The sequence below is a fragment of the Populus euphratica genome, unplaced genomic scaffold (genome assembly GCF_000495115.2).
Source record: "Populus euphratica unplaced genomic scaffold, PopEup_1.0 scaffold17.1, whole genome shotgun sequence".
NCBI lineage: Eukaryota > Viridiplantae > Streptophyta > Magnoliopsida > Malpighiales > Salicaceae > Populus > Populus euphratica.
The window spans coordinates 1,246,072-1,266,092 of NW_011499884.1; the positions used below are offsets into that span (position 1 = coordinate 1,246,072).

The window sequence follows — 20,021 nt, forward strand, 5'->3', positions numbered from 1 at the left end:
AAAAAAAAAAAAAAGGCTTGGTGTGATCCAACTCAATTCTGGTGGTGGCACCATAAATCTGTGATCCAACTCAATTCTGGTGGTGGCAATATCCTTCGTTAGGGGACTTGATCATGATCTACCTTTCCACCCCATATGCTCATAAAAGGAGGAAATAAATGTGTTACCATAGTTTCTTTAAGAGCTGCACATGGCATATATATCATAATTAATATGCTCCCACGGCGTTACTATTATTCCAAAAATATAAATAGGTGATGGCTTGTTACATCCACATTCCAGATTATGGTTAATTACCCGAAAAATGAGTTAATTTTTGTTATTGATGTTCTTTATCTCTGTCTTGGCAATCATGACAAGGATACACATTAATTAGATGGCACATGGTAAGTGACAAGCTCAACTTGTTCTTCAGTCTGAAAAATGCAAGTCTAGAAACCCTAAATCAATAGAATTTGGTTGGTGCGGATACGTTAAATACCAAGTTTCGTGGCATTGTCTTCTTGCTGGTGGCCATCTTTAAATTAAATCATAAGCACGAAAGAAGAAGAAGAAAAGAAAAAGAAAAAAATGTCCTTCTATGAGCAGCAATGCGAGCTTATTTTAACATTGGAATGCACTAGATTTTTTTTGGTGAAAATAATATGTTTTAATCAAACACACAGGAGAAGGGCTAATGAAAACTCCAATGTGTTTTTTTCAAGATGCCATAGAGATTTCAAGATTTATGATACTTGTAGTAACACCATCACTAATCTCACCACGCTACAGGAAATTAAATTAAATACTTTATATAAATGCAAAAGCTCCTAGAACAACGCAGAGAACAATAGTATTAATATTACCGACAACATAGTCAGAGAAAAAAGTGCTGCTATACTTCAAGACAGCATCATCAAAAATTGTAGTTCGCCATTGGATATGAATGTATAGTTAATATACTGTTGAAGTTCAGCTGCAACTGAATATGAATATAATCAGCCAATTAAATGAAACGGCTACACACTGGGTTGCGGGTTTTCTCGTGGATCCACTAGGTTTCTTCTTGTTGATGAAGATTCATTGCTAATTTCGGGTTCTCTTGTTGTTTCCTTGATAACTAGCTGTTGATTTCTTACATTGAGAGAGAGAGAGATATTTTTGTTTTGTTTTGTGTAGGCATATTCCTAGGAGAGATTGATTCATCAAAGAGATCGACAACCACATCGATCTTGCAGTGAAGGTGGGAGGGAGTGGTGATGAGGGTAGCGTGGAGAAGAAAGCTGGTGGATCTTAATAATGTATAAACCTCATTTTCTTATTTCATTCCTTTTAAAGTATAAGGTTCCCAACTAGTTCTTCTGGCTCTAGATGAAATAGCTATCAAAAGTAAATTAACTAGTTTTCAAAGCCAACAAACACTTCTCGGACAAAGAAAAAAAGCACCTGAGCCAAGACTTGTAAACATGAGGGGTTTGGACAATATGATCATGAATAATATTCTACAAAAAAAAAATGTTGTTCACACAAATCCCTCATGAATAATATTCTACAAAAAAAAAAATGTTGTTCACACAAATCCGACAAGGCCATTTAAAACCAACAAAAGTTATTCTAAAGAAACTCAGTTTTCAAACACTATTCACATCGCCACCACTTAAGGACCCCTCATGTTCTTAGAATGTTTCATCCGGGGACGGTTGCAATAGAATGACCTCTATTTTTTATTGATTTTTTTAATTGTATTATATAATATTAGACTAATTAAAAATTAAATTTTATATTTTATTTTGATTTATTTTTTATTGGATTATCTTGGTTTCATGATTCAAGTTTAGCAAATTAACCTGATTTACTCATATTTTTTGTTTCTTTTTAAATTTTGTTTTTTTAACATTTAGGTTGATTAAAAAAAGCATTAATATATTTTTTTATTTTTTTAACATTTAGGTTGATTAAAAAAAAAGCATTAATATATGTTTTTTTTATGAGATTATTATGGTTTCGTGATCCGGCCGATTCGTGAATTTTATATGTTAATCCTGGATTGATCCCATATGTTATCGTTTTAATATTTTAAAAACTCATTTAATGTTGGATTGATTGGTAATTGGATTTTATAATTTATTTTTTATTAGGTTATCATAGTCTCATTATCTAGGTTTGACAAGTTAACTTAGATTGACTATAGTTTTTTATTTTTTTAATTGATTTTTTTAAAATTTTATTTTTTAACATTCAGTTGATTGAAAATTAAGCTTTAATATAGTTTTTGATTTATTATGAGATTATTATGGTCTTATAATTCAGGTTGTGGATTTTTTCATGTGGACCTACATCAATTTAATAAATAATCATTTTAATATTTTTTTTAAAATATTATCTTGAAATTTTTTTAGTTAAACCTACATCAATTTAATAAATAATCATTTCAATATTTTTTTAAAATATTATCTTGAAATGTTTTTAGTCAAATTATTTTCTTTAATTATTGAATTTTTTTAGTTAAATTATATTTTTTTAGTTATCGTAATTGTTTTTTAATTTATTAAGTTGATTGAGTCATATCAAATTAATCTCTTCATAAGTTTTTTTGAAAACACGTTAACAATACTTAGTTTTTTTTTTTAAAAAAAAATTAATCTAACCCATAGAATAATAATAATAAATGATCTCATTGCTAGACTAAAAGCTTATCCATAAATCTAATGATTAGTATTCAGGGATGTAAAGGTGCTAGACTATTTTTAAGGTCCATTTTATAAATAAGTCGAGTTTTGTTTAACTCATGAACTAATTTACACACTCATAGGTAAGATCATAACAAATCCTAAAAAAAACACAAACATATGAGAGCTTATAAAAAAAACTTGTATGAGATTTGGATAAATGAAATTTGTATCATAAAATAAGCTAATTTGACAAAATCAAATTAAGCCAAAAACGTGATATATATGAAATTCAATCCTACCTCCACTCTCAAACTTTGTCAGAGAGAATAAAACTAGACATTGAACATATATGCTTATTTATGTGTCAAACAACACCTTGAAGTTTGAACTAGTAAAATTATGATCCTATTACACATATGAGAAACAATTCCGGCACAAGGAACATTCTATATATAGTGATCTAAGCAAATATCTATTGAACAATCACAATACTTTGAGAATTCTCTTCCAAGTTTTTGCCTGTAAATGCATCATAATGTATAAAGTAAATCAAGCTCAGCCAAATCAGAACCAAATAATGAGCTTGATTTACTCTATTACATAATTAAGGCATCAGTAAATATACCCCCCCCCCACAAAAAAAAAACACCACGTCATAACATTCAATGTTTCAATTTCGCACAACCAAAAGAAACAATCATAACCAGCTCAAGAAATAAATCTGAATCTTAGAAAGAGAAATGGTAATATCGAAGGTAAAACAAGATGGATACTTTGAACATGCTTTTCCAGGCTTGTGCTTCTTAGCTACCATGCCAGATAACATGCACGCTTACCGAGCGATATATAGCTACTAGCCACATACAAAAATTCAACCTGCCCTAGCTAGATAGACAAGTTTGGATTTTGACAATAATTAAGATCATATATGATAATAAGACTAATGATAAATAAAGAAAGATCACTAGACTATACCATGATTTTCCAAGCTACTAGGGTGTCAATATGGATCGCATAACTGAGTGACAAAAGAAATGAGACGAAGAAGTGATTTTAATCGTTGAATAAAATCAGTTAATATTCAATGAAACCGCAAAAAAAAAAAAAAAAGGTATCTTAAAAGATCCCATCAGTTTCAAAGAAAACATGCTCTCGCTTACTATCTTGGAGTACATCATTTCTATATATGCAGTCTCCTGTCAATACCAAATCAAACGCATCTGAAGATACCCAATTGGCTTTTGTCAGCCAGAATATCCGAATCAAACACACACTAAATCATAAATTTCAGACAGTTAAGAGAGTCTCCTACTCCAGTACTGAAGCAACAAGGAAAAAGCAGCATCAAATCTCAAGCCCTCTACTTTGGACTGTAACCCAAGTAACCAAGCTGCTCAACCAACACGTTTACATCTTCCTCATCTTCACCCTGTTCGCCAATAAACTCATTCAATAAATCTTCCCAGAAAGCCTCATCAAAGTCTTTACCATTATTTTCATATTCATCTCCTTTTTCAATACATTCTTCATGCAAGTTGATCAGTTGGTTTTCATTTAGTTCTTGCATGTTCATAGCCAGATTATCAAATTCTGGAACTTCAAACTCAGAAAAACCACCAAACTCCCGAGGTTCAATTTTAACAAATGTTCCTACTCCCTCACCATGGCCAAATTCTCCAACCTCAACATTACTACGGCCTTGATCAATCGGTCGCCTTTTCTTTTTACTAATCTCCTCTTCAAGCTCTTTCATCATGTCCTTTTGTTGGACTAGTTGCTGCACAAAGGTGGGATTTTGCATTGCTCTAGCCAAGAAACTCATCATATGTTGCTGTTTATTCTCATTCCTTATAATTCTTTGTTCCATAAGTTGAAGGCAAGCTCTAGTAGCCTGTTGTTGCTGTCTAAGCTTCACTAGTTCCACCATTAATGCTCGTTTGTCTCGGCTTAATCGATCAACTTCCCCATCCAGTCTAAATGTTCCATCTTCAACACAAGCCTCTAGAGCTTGCTGAGAAGTCTGAGTTTGAGGAGCTTTTCTCCTCCTAACAGTCTTGAGAAGATGTTTTTGCCCTCTGAGAAATCCTTCATTAGCAAACTCCCACCTATCTGGATCAACCTTTCTAAATCCCTACATAATCCAAATTCCATCTTCTTGATCAATTCCAAAACAAAACTAAGTTAATAACCAAATGAATCATAACATAAGTGATACTATATGAACTCTCAACAACAGTATTCGAGAGCTGCAAAGGATGAACAATAATTTGTGTGCAATTATTAGGGGTTTAGAAAGGTTGAGTTTTTCAATGAACTTCCTTTCATGAAATAGTCATAATTTTTTTATAACAAACCAAATGTGGAAACACTGCACATGCTTAACAACCTAATAATAGCATACTGTGGGTGTCTACACACACACACACACACACACGATCTCTGCAGCTCCTGTTTTCAAACTATATATTAAACAAGCAAAATATCTACATTAAGTAACCCATTAAACAAATTGAACAAAAGAGTATCAAATATATCTTTTTTTCTCAAAAGAATAGAAAAAAATAAAAATAAAGCTACGAGCTAGTTTCTAGCTCTAGCTTATTCTTGAATAAGCAAGCAGTCACATCTAGAAAGAAAACCCACGTAAAATTACAGTAATACTAATCCAGAAAAACCAATACCCATCAATCCCTTGATTGTTTTCCCACTTTAAAATAAAGATAAGTTAAAGTTGATAAATCTATAAGGTTATAAAGAAAGAGTACTTACATATGTGTTTAGCTGCCTAACAAAGCTTGAGAAATTGTTGTGCTTGAAGTATCTAGGGAGGAGACTAATGGAAAAGGCTTGGGGATCCCAAACAACAAAGCTGTTGTTGCCTCTACTCCAAGAAATAATATGGTTTGTGCTTGAATCTTCTATTATATCATAAGTTTTAGTGAGAAATGGAGGAGGACCCGGGTCATGGAGTCCCTCCATTGGTTGTGGAATAGATGTAGATGCTATGCCTGATGAGTATGTGCTTGAACTACCACCTGCATACTCCTCCTTGATCGGTCGGCCCCGATGATTCATGATTGGGAAAGTACTGACCTAACTGAGATAGAAAGACAAGATTTGAGGTGGGTGAGCTTCTTCCTTTCTTTCTTTTTTTGGAGTTTACCAGCGTGATTTCTTGTTAGGTAGATTCGTGTAGCCTAAATTGGTATAAAGGCCTAATCTTGAGAAGAATGCAGTTTGGGATAAGTAAGCTAAGTTTGAAAAGCTATTGAAAATGGAAACTATATACATATCACTCCTGATGGCTCATGAAAAAAAATGTTAATCTTGAATGAATCAGAAAACTGAACCTAAGCTACAAAAACAGAGGAAGAGGGCCTGATTAGGACTTAAAGGAAACTTTGTGCTATGATTCTATGAATGATGACTGAAAAACAGAAAGGAGGCAGAAGTAGCTGGGGAATGAGAGACAGATGTAAAAATTAGGCCAGGGGTCGGTTGGTTTTTAAACAGCTGATGAGAGAATTTTTTTCCTTGGCCTTTTTCTTTTTTAAAAAAACTGGGAGAGTACAATAGTCAGCAGGCCGAGTGGGCGACGAGATATTTTTCCCCCACAACTTCTTTCTCCTTAGGGAAAGTCTCGTGCTCCACTTTAATTATGTCAGAACCAAGAACAAAGGAGTTTTAGCCTTATTCATAGAATAGAAATCATATTGATTTACGAAGAGAATTGGAAATTTAAAATTAATATTCTTGCGAGTTTTCATTAGCAATAGAAGGTTCTGGAGTAATTCAAGATAGTTTTTGTCCTTGTTCTTTTTTCTCGGTCTGGTTATGAAATTGGAACTCCATCGGAATGTTCTGGATTTTGCTGGGGAAGGAATAGAGATTTGATGGTGGTGCTTGAGAATGGAACGATGAAGGTCTTTTTTTTTTGTGCACTGTTATCTAATTATATTTTTTATTTTTAAATTATTTAAATATATATTATTTTTAAAAAACCCTTAAAAACAACCTAAGTTATAATCACAAGGATGCTTTGATTGGACAACATGACATGTTTTTTGAGGTTATATATATATATATATATATATATATATATATATATATATATATATATATGGATGAATAAAAGGAAAAATAAAATAAAGAAAAGGGGACATGAGAACCACCTTATATGTCTTTTACAAGTACGTGTTCCAATCTTTATATTAAAAAATAAAAAATAGTGCACCCATGAAACTATTTAATTTAGAATTGACAGTGAAAAAGAAATTAAAGAAAAAGCCCCCCGTGGCAGAACAATCATAGAGCTTCGCAGAAATGAAGCTGAAATATCCATGGGGTGTGGGGATAAATATCTCGCAAGCCAATATTGTTGTCAAGCAGTATTATGGAATCATATATATATATATATATATATATATATGATTATATCACTCCGACATGACAATCTATAAAAATATTTGTTAGGTAATAGTCTTGGCGAAGTGAAAAATGCTGAATCAATACATGAAACTTGAACTTTGGGTGGCCAAATAATAAATTTAAGGTTCTCTTAGGGTTGATCGGCAACCTCACCATTTTTGTATCATGTCGGTAAAGCTCGGCCCCTGGTAACCGTGTCATGCGTTCATTGGCCCAAGTTTATCAATCCAAAAAAGGTCAGTGCAGCTGTCCTGTTCTTTCCTGATGACAAGGACTCTCTTCCTCCCATGATATTTGTCGGTTATGTCATGTAATAAAAAATCAATTCATTTTAAATTTTTTGGAAATATATCTCCAAGTTAAATATATATTGAGTTTTTTTCAAATAAAAACTTTTGTGTGGCCAGCAACCAAAGATTACGAGAGAAAGTATTGATTGAATCCTTAACCGATTAATTATATATTCTTACAATTTGAACCTTATTATATCGTTTATTCCAGTTTATTACTAAAAATAATTGGTTTTATCACGTGAATGCCTCTAAATCCTATATAAAAAAACCGGTTTTTAAGTATTGAATTTTCTGAAATCAACCATCTATTTCATGATTTAAAAAAAAAATAACATGAAAACATAATTAATCATTATTCAAACATTAAATTACCTTATTTAGTAGCATGTTAGGTTTTGAAACATAATTAGCATGCCACTTTCATATGTGATCCATCCATGCCACGAGATTCGTTGAGAAATAGTGGTTTGATAGGGATTCTTTAAGCACATGGTAATTAGAAGATACATTTTTCTGTTCCCCCTCAATTAAATTAATGGACAGGTGTGGGATAGTTGGCCAGCCAGCATCATCCAAGGCACAATTACAAGAAGATATTTTCTAACCTAGCTGACAAGTGGTTCGATTTACAAGAGAACACGTTATGGGGGCTAACGTGTCAGTAAACGCTCGGGAGGATGATAGAACAATGGAGAGAGAGAAGGGTATTAAACAAATGCAAGAGTTCGGAATAAACTATCGAATTAAAGTAAAGTTGGACCGAACAGTTCCTTTCTCGAGAGGCCGGAAGACGAATGTAGAAACAAGAGGAATAAACCCGACACGACCAAATCTGAAGTAGATTTCCACAAAAACAAAAGGAGGAGGAGGTTGACGTTGGCGAGGGGGGCTAATCAAATGTAACTTTTGGATCGAATTATTGCAGCACTCCCTCCAGATCGAATCAGCTTTCTCGACTTCTACCAAGGGAATGAATGTAACTTGGTTTTATCTTATCTCAAAATACTTTCGACAATCTTAACCAGAAACAACCTTCTAAGAAGGAACAGTTCAAGTAAATTTGCTTGTCATGTTTATACGTTCAACAAACAGTCAATTTATCTGAGTCAGCAGAGCACGTAAATGATCGGACTGATTCGATATTTTACACCCTTTCTTCCTTGTAACCGTTTTCTGTCTGGCAATTCTTTCTTGCTTTCTTTTCGAGAAGGTCAAATCGATTTCTATAACTCACAAGTTCTTTCGAACCGTATTTACAGCTTTACAGACCGTATGCTATGCTAATTTAAAGTTTTATATATTGTTTTTAAAAGGTTTTTCAGTTAAAAAAAATAAAAGTAATGGTTTTTTTATTTTTTAAAATTAACATATCAAAACAATACAAAAATAAAAAAATAATTTAAAACAAAACAAAATCAAGATTTAAAAAAAAAGCATGAGCAGCAAAAACAAACACACACTCGAGTGTCGTTTAAAAAACGGGCGTCCCCTGTGGTTTTGGTCTGAAAAAAAAATAATTTAAAACAAAAAAAATCAAGATTTAAAAAAAAAAACATGAGCAGCAAAAACAAACACACCCTCGAGTGTCGTTTGAAAAACGGGCGTCACCTGTGGTTTTGGTCTGAGAAGGTGGTTGCAACCGCAATCTTAAGAGGTCATCTGACAATTATGCAGGCCGTGGTCTATTATGCCTTCAACCGGTTGGATTTTAGCACATCAAATGTAAAATATTGTATAAAGTGCTAGGGCCTCTTTCTTCTTTCCTGTTTCTGGTTGAAATTCGATTGGCATTTCAACTCTCCTCTCCATTGCTCTCTTAGGCTTCCCAGGTTTCACTAAACTGAAATCAATCTGTATATACAATCTTCTTGTCGTTCGCTGTTTTCTTGCAATGTTTTTGAACAGCCTGAGCGTCCTTTCTTTTTAGTTTTCATTGCCTTTCGGCTGTTGTTTTTTCATCTGCTGATTCTATATTTGTATTGTTCTCAATGATGGCTTATATGTACTCTTAAATCTTAACTTGGTAATGCTAGTTTTTTAGGCGTTTCGTACCTGTATTGCCAGCTGATATTTTTTATAATCTCTAATGGTTTGTTTCAAATTATTTATAAATGAGTAAATTTGGAATTTTATCAAATTAAAATATTTTATTTCAAAATCTTAATATTTTATTTGGTAATGCCATGTCTTCTTTTTAGAGAGGGGGCTACCAAAACCCGAATAATCATTCCTTTGCAAATCATCCGCAAACATGAAGCAACTACGAAACTACATGAGCACTGGCCGTGACCATAGGGCGAGGATAGCAGTTTTACGACTGAAGCCTAGTTCCCGAAGAAATGGGATGATGAAACAGAGGAGTTTTTCCCATTCTTCCACAAACAAGCTCTCTTGCATATGTTTTGTTATATACCACTTGATATAGTCATCTTGGTAATGTGAAGCCGTGATGGATTCCATCAAGTAAGACAATCATTCCACCTTTCTTCACCCAAACACGAATCCAGCGGTCATTATGATCCCTAACATCAAAATAACCTTCACTAAGTAGGGAAAGTTAGCGGGCCTGAATTGATAGCCGAAGGGAGAAAGAGCGTGTGTGTTGGTGGGGTAGCCGATCTTACCACTTCCAGCCACACAGTTGCGAATCTCTTCATCAGTGTGAAAATGTTCTTCAAAAATGTTTTTGATCTTCTCTTCATAATTAGGCAGCTTCTCTGGGAAACCTTCACAGAAGTCCTGATGAAAAATTATTTAGTTAAAATAGTTTCTTGAGTGCAATATTTCTAGTTGTCATGTTTACAATGATATGACTTTTGATATACAATTCTTCTTCTTCTTCTTCTTCTTTACTCTAACAACATTCTACAGGATTTAAGAGACCCTAGACTAAAAGCAGATGAACTGTTTTGAAATAATCTTCTTTTAAATCAGATTCATGTCTAGCATCAACAAAAAAAATCCATTTTCTCTAAATCAGATTCATGTCTAGCATCAACAACAAAAAAAAAAAAAATCCATTTACCCAACAGTGCAAAGTTACCAAAAATGTTTCCCGCTTTTCAGCCAACCAAAAAAAAGGGTCAAGAAATGTTTTCCAGTTGTTTTAAGGTAATTGATATACTGCTGCCTTCGAATAGATGGAATAACATGGTAAGCTAGTCAGAACTATAGCAGCACATTTGTATGAACATGCTGAGTTTAGATGACAAACCACGCAGGAATATCCACGCTCTTCACGTATCTTCTTCAACTCTTCATCTGTTTCATAGCCGTCAGCATCAAGCCGCCAACTAAGTACTCCTAAGGCAAGACACAATTGCAAATGATATGCAAGTTACAGACTCTTAACAATTTGATAATCCCATTCAATTTTCACTTTTAAGCAATTCTTACCAGAAAGCTGGTCCAAAGACAAATTCATTGGGCTCCCTGTGATGAGGCAGCCTCGTCTTCGTCACTATCATCCATGTACCATGCTTGAATGACTTCTTCTTTGGGATTCTGCGGAGAGAAGATGCACTATTACCACACATTCATTTTAAGGGGAAAAAAAAGGAAATCATAACTTCACCTTTAAGAAAACCAGGATTCAACATTTCTGAAAGTATGGGTAACCACTCATCACCCACCCCTAACCAAAACAACAAATTCAAACATATAATGTCACTAAGAGCACAGTCCAAAAAACAAGAGAATAACTTCACGCAGACAAAGAGTCCAAAAATTTGCATACGATCTATCAACCATGATATCAAGATCCAACAGCATGTACCAACCTAATGAATTTTTTTTGTTTGGCATCAGTTCTGACGAAAGTTACTACATTAGAAAAGAAGAAATTAGTAAAGATCCAAAAGTAAGTAAGACAGAACCTATTTGTCAATGAGAGGAAGCTCCAACAGTTAGTTAAGATCCTAAAAAAACACAATTAATTCCTTTTCAATTGCTGCAATAAAGGGCAAAGTACTGGAGGAGGAAGATAATGAGGTTGGAACTATGGTTGCCGGCGGGGAAAGGAACCTCATTGTCAAGGTCACGGGTTGAACCTTGACAGACTCTGGTAACGACCAGACAAAACAAGTATAAACACTACCTTAGAGTCTCCGATCCACAGTAGATTAATGAATGACAAGGAAGTAACCATGTACTGATATACAGAGGTACTAAGGTTTCGTCCACAGGCAACTAACATACAAAGCCAACGACCAACTGCTGGTTTAATTAATGTTGTATCCATGAACCACCAAAAAGACTTGGGTCATCTAATTAAAATCAATTAGCATAAGAATTTGGTCCCAATCAATCTAATCCTCATCACAGGACAAGGAAAGTCTGAGTCTCTCAAAATATATATAGCTTGAATGGAATTGACAAGTACTTCATGCTACAAACACTGCCCTCGGAAGGTATAAAATTCCCATATAAAAATCTCTCCCTCAATGGAATTGGAAGAAACTATAAATCTTCACATAGAACAAACCACAAAATCACCTCAATCTCGTAAATTCTCAGAATAAATAAAAAAAAACCCATATAACTATACATAGTTTTTTCAGAAAAAAATCCTCTGAAAAAAGATGGATTATAAGAAGGAAGAAGAAGACGGATGTGAGGATAGCAGCTTACTATGGCCGGGGCAACCATGTTTCTTTTATGTGCTTTCTTTCTTTCTCTCTCTAGTCTGTTTTTACTCCGTTGTAAGTAATCTTAGTGATGAACTGGACGGGATGGGATTGAAAGGAGATGAATAGGTGAAAGACACAATTGACCTTATCCATTTGTGGCGTGTGTGGTAGCTACAATTTAGAAATAATTGTTTGGAGATTGCATACGCCCAGGTCAATAGAATCTACGATTGAACTTATTGGGCTTATTGCAGTCCTTGTCAGTAAGGGAGCCCTGACTTGCGGAAGTAAGTGGACTTAGAGTACATTTATTTGTGTGTTATAAAAATATTTTAAATTTTTTTATTTTAATTTAATTTTTCTTGTGTTTTTATTATTTTGAGGTGCTATATTAAAAATAAATTTTTAAAAATAAAAAATATTTTTATATATTTTTAAAAAATAATTTAAAAAACAAGAATTACATCACTGGCAAACGAGAACTCTCGTAGCAATAACAGAAAATCCCATGCCCTGTTGAAGCTTTGATTTAGTTTATAGAATTGGAAGGAGTACGAATAAAACAATTTCTTCAAAAATTCAACTTGATTAATTAGAATGCCTTGCGTAAGTTTATTCAGGATCTTTCTTGAGCTGTTCTCTTGCTTGATTAATATTTTTATATATTACTGTTTTTTATTTAAAAATATATTAAAATAATATTTTTTATTTTTAAAAAATTATTTTTGATATCACAATATCAAAATAATATAAAATATCAAAAAATAATTATTTTAAAATAAATAAATTTTAATTTTTTTAAAAAATATTTTAAATACAAAAATAAACAGGAACTAAACTTGACAATGACCACTATATTTTTCTCTGCTTTAGCTGTTTTGTTTTGTTTTTTTGGTTAAAAAACCCAGGGCATTAGATTATGGTAAATCCTAAAAAAATTAAATTAATTTCGGGTTAAATGGTACTCTCACAAAAATAAAAGGTCTGAATTCTCAAATTAGAACATCATCTTTTAGTGTATAGCTACCATCAAAGAAAGACACGTCACATTTGTATTGATCGAAATCAAAGTTCCTGATATCTAAATAAGACAGGTCATAGCACGAGGAGTTACTACAGACCAAAAACTACGATCCTCACGCCATTTGAGCCAGGATGTATTCTCTAGGCTGTAGCAATCAACTATGTTAGCTATCCATCGAACCTTACTGTCACTTAGCATATACCCAGAGAACTATCTGTTACTGTGATGCTCCGGATACGCTGTGGACGTGAATCGTGCAACCTCCTGGGTTCTTGCTTTCTAGAAATATGAGAAAGCGGAGCGATCACATAGGATGGCTAATAAGTTGATTTCGAATAAATTCTGGCCTTGATACAGGCCCGCGATTCAAGAAGTTGTGTGGTGGGTTCTCCACCATCTACAAGCCCAGAATGAAAATGAAAGCACGTCATCCGAAATTCCTTCCAATTCTTGCCGTACAGATACACAGAAAATCAGACTAGAAGGATTTGCAGAATCCTCTAGTAAAATGATAGCATTGATCCTGCAGAGTGCCCGAGTATGAAGTGTCCCTTTCCATTTTCTAAACCCGATTTATCCAATCCAGTATCTAAAAAGGCAATGGTTGCTTGCTGCCAGATTTGTCCCGGTCACCGGTGGTAGGTCCACTGTTCCACACCAACCTGTTCTCGAGCTAGAGTCCGCGAGAGCGTCCACAATATCATTAAAGAAGGCCTGGTTTGTTGTTCTTGGATTGCTCTGGTCGAACGTCAGGCCTATGATGTAGCCTATTCCATGAATTAAATTGTCTAATTGTTTCATTTTTCTTCCACATAAAAGCAGAAGTAAATTAAAATGAGCCCATGTTTTGCTACTGTTTTCTTCAGTGCTTCCTAGGAGATTATCTGGTATGTTAACCTTGTAAGTTTTCCCTATAAGACCCAAACCAGAAACCTGAACCGGGCATTTGTAGCTTGAAAGTTCAGAACCTGCCTAGACCAGAAGCGTTAGATGCCGCTGAACAGACCCCCCATTTATTACTGATCAGTGAGAGAGACCCTAGAGATACCAGAACTCCACTGTTAGGTTTAGGCCCGCACATACAGAAAGATCATGGGGGTGGGTTCATTGTAATCCAAACTGGCCTCCCCTTACCTTCTCAATAATTATACCACAACAATAATTTCATCAAAAAAACGTTTTGCCATGTTGTTGTGCTTTGTGGGGACCCCACTTCTGCTCTCTAGGCCCCATTCATATTTATGTGTACTTGTTATGCTCTATCCTCTCTAAAGGGAGAAAAGAAAAGGGTTTCTCATGGAGATGGTTCAATAATTAGAGTGTTTTGGAATTGTGTTTGAAAAGTATTTTAAAAAAAGTTAATTTTTTTATTTTAAATTAATAAATTTTTGATATTTTTAAATTATTTTAATATACTAATCTTAAAAATAATTTTTTAAAAATAAAAAAATATTATTAGCATATTTTTCTAAATAAAAAGTATTTTGAAAAGCAACAACAATCATATTTCCAAACACGTTTTTAGTAAAAGAATCTACACTTCTTAAAAATGCTTTTTTGCACAACACAAAAATTTGTAAGTATATTTTTTTATATAAAAAATTTCATCAATAAAGATATTATTTACTTATTTTTATAGGATAAAATACTATATACTAGATGCAAGAAAAAAAAGTTAAAAATAATTGATTAGACTTTCTTTTAACTTCTAATATCTTTTGTCTCAGTAAATAATACACCATTTTAAAGTATTGTTATGTTTTTTTTACATATTGTTATTCTTTTATGAATTTCAAATATTATTTGTTGTATACCTTGAATCTTAATAAATACATCAATAGGAAATTGCAAACTTTGTATAAATTAAAATGAATAAATTAAACAATTTAAAGTATTATATTTTTTTAATTTTGAAGTGCAGTTAAGATCATATATTAGATAAGTTATATAATTTTTTATAGAGAAATTAAATGTTATAACTATGATATTTAAACATAAATGCATGCTAAGTCAAACTTCATAGGATAGCATGTTGCTGTTATTTATATAAATATCTTTATAGATTAAGAATTTTTAAAGCTACGATTCCATAATAAATAATTTTTTATTTGTTAGAAAGAGTTTAAATAAGATTATATTTCTTTTATCCATGCTATTGATTTAAAAAATAATCATATATTTTTTGGGCTCATTCGTTAACAAGTAAATATAAAACGTTATACAACGAGGAAGATAAAAATTAAAAATTTAGAATTGTTATAAAATTATGAAATCATAATTTTATAAATTAATTTCACATCATTTCAATTTGATTTTATTATTTTTATACGATAAGAGCATGTTAACTCATAAAGTATTTTACGAGATAACATGTGATCTTGACATCTTCAGGCAAAGGCACAGGGACGGTGAGATGCTCTCACCGTACGAGACAGCACTCCCCATGGTTACACAGGTACGCAACCACACGGGCGGTGTTGTTTCAATCGGAGCACCCCCTTCTTATGGAAATATTACTTTTACTTTTGTCCTCACACTTTATGTCTTGGGGAAAAGTTTTGATGAACCCTCCCTTGTCCTATTCGGACAAGAAGCCGAAATTGAATCTACGTACTTAGATGAAATAAGCAAGCCAAGCTTAATCCTTCGATCATTTGAAATAATAGATTTGTTCAAGTTGCTCTTCCTTTATCTTGATTAACTCTCTGGTCATCAAACTTGAACAAATTTAATATTTATAATGAAAATAATAAGATGTAAATTCATAATTAATTGATTAATAAATTTTTTATATTATATCAAAAAATTATCACAATTTAGAAATTTAAATAAAATCTTAAAAATAATTTTTATCCCCTCTCGTATAAAAAATTCAAGATTTAGTCAGCATCATGTAAAATAATGCAAGATAATTTTAGTGGTAAGATTTTCTAAATTATTCAACGAGATAAAAAGATGTATTAAATGTCGTCTATTTTCTAATTCTGATCTTTTTCTTTATTTTAGTTTTTTATTTTTCAATAGAAAAACAAAAAAAATTTCCTCCTATTACCATTTAGGATTTTTGTTTTCAAAATTGAAAACTGGGAAATGTGTGAAAATCTTAGTTATTTTCTTCATATATAGACAGAAAATAAAAGATTAACAAAATGTATCTGTAAAAGTCAAGTTTCTAGGATTATCTCATTAAAGAAGATGCATAGAGACGGGCAAGGCTGGGATTTGAAAAGATATTAGAAGGCAATTTTAAACATGGAAAAGATTTATAAAGTTGGAAAAGAAGGAAAATTACTTCGAGTTCGTCTTCAAATTCTAGTTGTAGCTTCGAAAAAGATTACAATTATATATATATATATTCCCCATGATTTTAGGGTAGATAGCATACTCATTTAACTCCTCCGAGAATAAAAATAGTAGATGTAGCATTGATGAATTTATCAACTAAAGTAGCCAACACCTGATTTATTAAGCACCTGCTTCATTACTTGATCAATTGGACGCACAGTGATTTTTCGTTAAACTTGGTACTTGGCAGCACCAATAATACACAGGGGGTCGTCATACAATACCAAATTAATTTACCCAGTCCCAGATTGGTGGCATTTTATGTAAATAAAGCAAGGTAACATGGATTCTAATGCTAAGTCACCATCATTCAGGGTCTTACAGACCCCACTCTCACCCCCCCACACTTCCCCCCCCCCCCCCCCCCCCCCCCCCACACTTCCTTTGGCCACACAATGGAACAATGTTTCTCACTTTCTCTAGTCTTTTTGGTATATGTCTTTGACTTGGACTAGTCGCTCCCACAAGATTACACGCAATTTTTTTCTGCAAGAACACCATCCCTTTCTCTCGATCTTTGCTTCTTTACACCGCTTTTTCTTAGCTTTAAAATTCCACAGCTACCCACAATTCCCACGCACGCACGCACGCCCTTGGTTTCTAACTTGCAGCAACTCCACCCTCCGCGATGTCCCTACTACACCCCCGTCACCACTTATCAACACTCACTGCCTTTACTTTTCTTTTATTTTTATCTGCCTCAGCTACAACAGTACTACTCTCCCAGCTAGGTAAGTATATCACTCACTCACTAAATCCAACTTCTTTACTTCGACAACTTGATGATAATTTACTTGGGTCTCTAATTGGGTACCCTTTTTCTTTAATATACAGGCAGTGGATCGCTTCAAGAGGGAGGGGAAGATAAGGGAAAACGAAGTGGGTTACGGTCATTTCCGCGAGTTCTGACTCAGAAGCGACACGGCGGACCAGGTTCTTCACCCCCTTCGTGTAGATCCAGGTGCGACAAGTGCTCACCATGTGAACCAGTTCACGTGCCAATTCAACATGGTTGGCGTATGCCATTAGAGTATTACCCAGAGGCTTGGAGATGTAAGTGTGGCAACAAGCTTTTTATGCCTTAAAGAAAAAAACCAAGAGAGTACAAGAGGCAAATACAGTGAAAAGAACTGACTTTCTAGCTTGCTATGTTACTATGTTGGTAACTGTAGCTACCATTGGCTGGCTATGGAGGTGGGTGCTTTTATGTGCTTATATTATGATTTTGCCATTGGACAGGGAGCTTTGGGAATGTAAGTTGCTGTAGAGGTGAGGTTACTATACCAAGAGACCAGGATACCTCTCTCTTTTTAACGATCCTTTCTTTTCCTTTTTTTTTTTTTTTTTGTTTTCTTCCAACATGCCTTGATGCAAGTTTATTGATCATTAGACATATTGTAATTAAGTAGAAAAGCTGTGAGTAAGATGAGCTTCTTTATAAGAACAGAAGTTGAAACGCCTGAGTTCTTACTCTCTCTCTCTCTCTCACTTGTATTTGTATTACACCTTCAGATATTTTACTGTCATTGAAGTCGACGTATCTGAGTTCAAAGATTTCGGGGAGTCATATTTTTCATGTCACGTGATTACAAAGATTATACTTAATCTCTTAGCTAACCTAGTTTTTATGTACTTACCATGGATTTCAATATACTGTTACTACTAGCTAGAGCTAGGAATTAGACAGCAATAACAACGGTTGCATAAGAAAGAGTTCGGGAACGGGCGTATATGTACAAACGAAACAACCACCACTGTCTCCACCATGCTATTATGTAGCTAACTAGACTAACTAGAAGAATTGGAAACGAGCTGGCAGGGAACATGCAAGATAAAAGATAGGCACCCACTTGTTCGTGTTCTTTAATTTCTCTGCAATCTTATAACCATGATATCTTATAGCCATAAGTTTTCTGCAATCTTCTACTTTTCTCATCCATGATCTCTTTCGCTGTAGAGAGATGCGACAGATTTCATTTCTCTCGAGTCTCCATGATATGGCTTTACTTTCTTCGTGTGGTTTGGTATCTGAAAGTCTCTCAACATTGCTGATTTAAGTACCAAAATTGCCCATTCTGATTCTCCACGTTCTCTCACATTAGGATAAGGAAGGTGTCAGAAAACTGACATCAATTTCGCTTTAAATGAAGTGATGGAAAGATCGGAGAAATTGTTTTTCAAGGTACGATGTATAAAAATATTTTTTTAAAAAAAAATTAGCATATAAAAATAATTAAAATTTTTTTTTTAAAAAAAATAATCAAATTTCTAAAAAAGGTTTAACCCTAATTTCAATTTCAATCGGGATCTAAGTTAATCAATTTACTACCACATTAATTTTTTTTTTATAGATTAACATGGGTGTTTGGACTAGCTTGCACGCACCACGACTAATCCCACGAGTCCTGAAGTTAATGACCATGTAAGCTTCCAGTGGCCATCATATGAGCAACCAAGGACTTGAACCTGAGACTACAGAGGGAGCAAACCCTTTAGTTCCAAGTCTTTATCACTTAGTCACCACCTAAATGGTTACTACCACATTAATTGATATTAAATGTAGTGGCTTTTTTTTTAAATGAAGTGAATGACTCGTTGATTTGATCTTATGGATATTGGTATATATAAGGCCCTTCAAGCCTTTGCGGTTTTCTGAATATTTTTTTTACTTTAAATTAATTGTTTTTTTTTCCTGAATGTAAGCAAGTATCAAAAATACATTTTTTTTAATATATATATATATATGTATGTATGTATATATTATATAAAATAATTTAAATATATTTTTTTAAAAAAATAAAATCTTCTCACTCACATACACACTCTGAAAATTTCAAGCGGCGGGCAATAAATGCTATAGATTAGATGTTCAGTGAAATGAAAAGGAATAAATGTACTTGGTTGGCTTCAAAGGAGAGCGAATGGAATGAACTTATTTCCAGAAAACCACTGCATTAATGTGTACTAGATTTGATTTGTTTCATTTGAAAACTGATGCAACTTCTAAAATAATAATTAATCTGTTGATAATATCATATGATGTTTTATCTTTCCTCATAATGTTTTCTGATTCCGAATTAAATTATTCTATAGCACATGTTGTTAATATGTTACAAGTACAACTGATTATAACTTTAAACATGCTGTAATTTTTGTTTTTTTTTAAAAAAATATTTCATTTTAAAAAAAATAAATTAATATAAAAAATATTTCATTTTAAAAAAATTAAATTAATATTTTGTTAGAGTTATATTTAATTATTTTAATGTAAACATATTATTTATATACACACATTATTTTAATAAATTTTTAAATAATTTTTCACACACATTATTTTAATAAAATTTTAAATAAATTTTTTTTAAAAAAACATAACGTTCAAACAATATTTAAATCTTACATATATTAAAAGTCCTATAGCTTTGTTGTCCTGATCGTTGTCTTATTAAAACGTTTTGGTTTTTATCTAAACTCCCACCGGTAATGAACTTCACACAATAAGTAAAAAATAGATGATCCAAAAGAAACCCTAAACGATTGCCTTTATTTCAATTTCCAAACAATATAATTCCAAAGCTACTAATTCTATGCCTTTGCAATTTTGCCCAGAGTGAAGAATTTTCATCGGCCTGTATCCCACTTGCAGGGCATG

At 33.1% G+C, this 20,021-nt stretch overlaps 2 protein-coding genes and 1 long non-coding RNA gene across 3 annotated transcripts; 1 reads left to right on the forward strand and 2 right to left on the reverse strand.

Moving 5' to 3' along the window:
* Positions 1-3,686: 3,686 nt before the first annotated feature.
* Positions 3,687-6,369, reverse strand: LOC105130018 (heat stress transcription factor A-6b). Its single transcript, XM_011032327.1, has 2 exons — positions 5,421-6,369; positions 3,687-4,782 (listed from the first exon to the last, which is right to left on the reverse strand). Exons 1-2 carry the CDS (start codon positions 5,724-5,726, stop codon positions 4,012-4,014), a joined length of 1,077 nt encoding a protein of 358 aa, XP_011030629.1. The 5' UTR covers positions 5,727-6,369; the 3' UTR covers positions 3,687-4,011.
* Positions 6,370-9,499: 3,130 nt separating this feature from the next.
* On the reverse strand, positions 9,500-12,199 carry LOC105130017 (1,2-dihydroxy-3-keto-5-methylthiopentene dioxygenase 2-like). Its single transcript, XM_011032326.1, has 8 exons — positions 12,002-12,199; positions 11,152-11,194; positions 10,947-11,006; positions 10,769-10,876; positions 10,587-10,665; positions 9,997-10,111; positions 9,825-9,910; positions 9,500-9,794 (listed from the first exon to the last, which is right to left on the reverse strand). Exons 4-8 carry the CDS (start codon positions 10,837-10,839, stop codon positions 9,684-9,686), a joined length of 462 nt encoding a protein of 153 aa, XP_011030628.1. The 5' UTR covers positions 10,840-10,876; positions 10,947-11,006; positions 11,152-11,194; positions 12,002-12,199; the 3' UTR covers positions 9,500-9,683.
* A 4,645-nt stretch (positions 12,200-16,844) lies between these two features.
* Positions 16,845-17,843, forward strand: LOC105130021 (uncharacterized). Its single transcript, XR_843174.1, has 2 exons — positions 16,845-17,100; positions 17,204-17,843. It is a non-coding gene; the product is annotated as an uncharacterized LOC105130021 (long non-coding RNA).
* Positions 17,844-20,021: the final 2,178 nt, after the last annotated feature.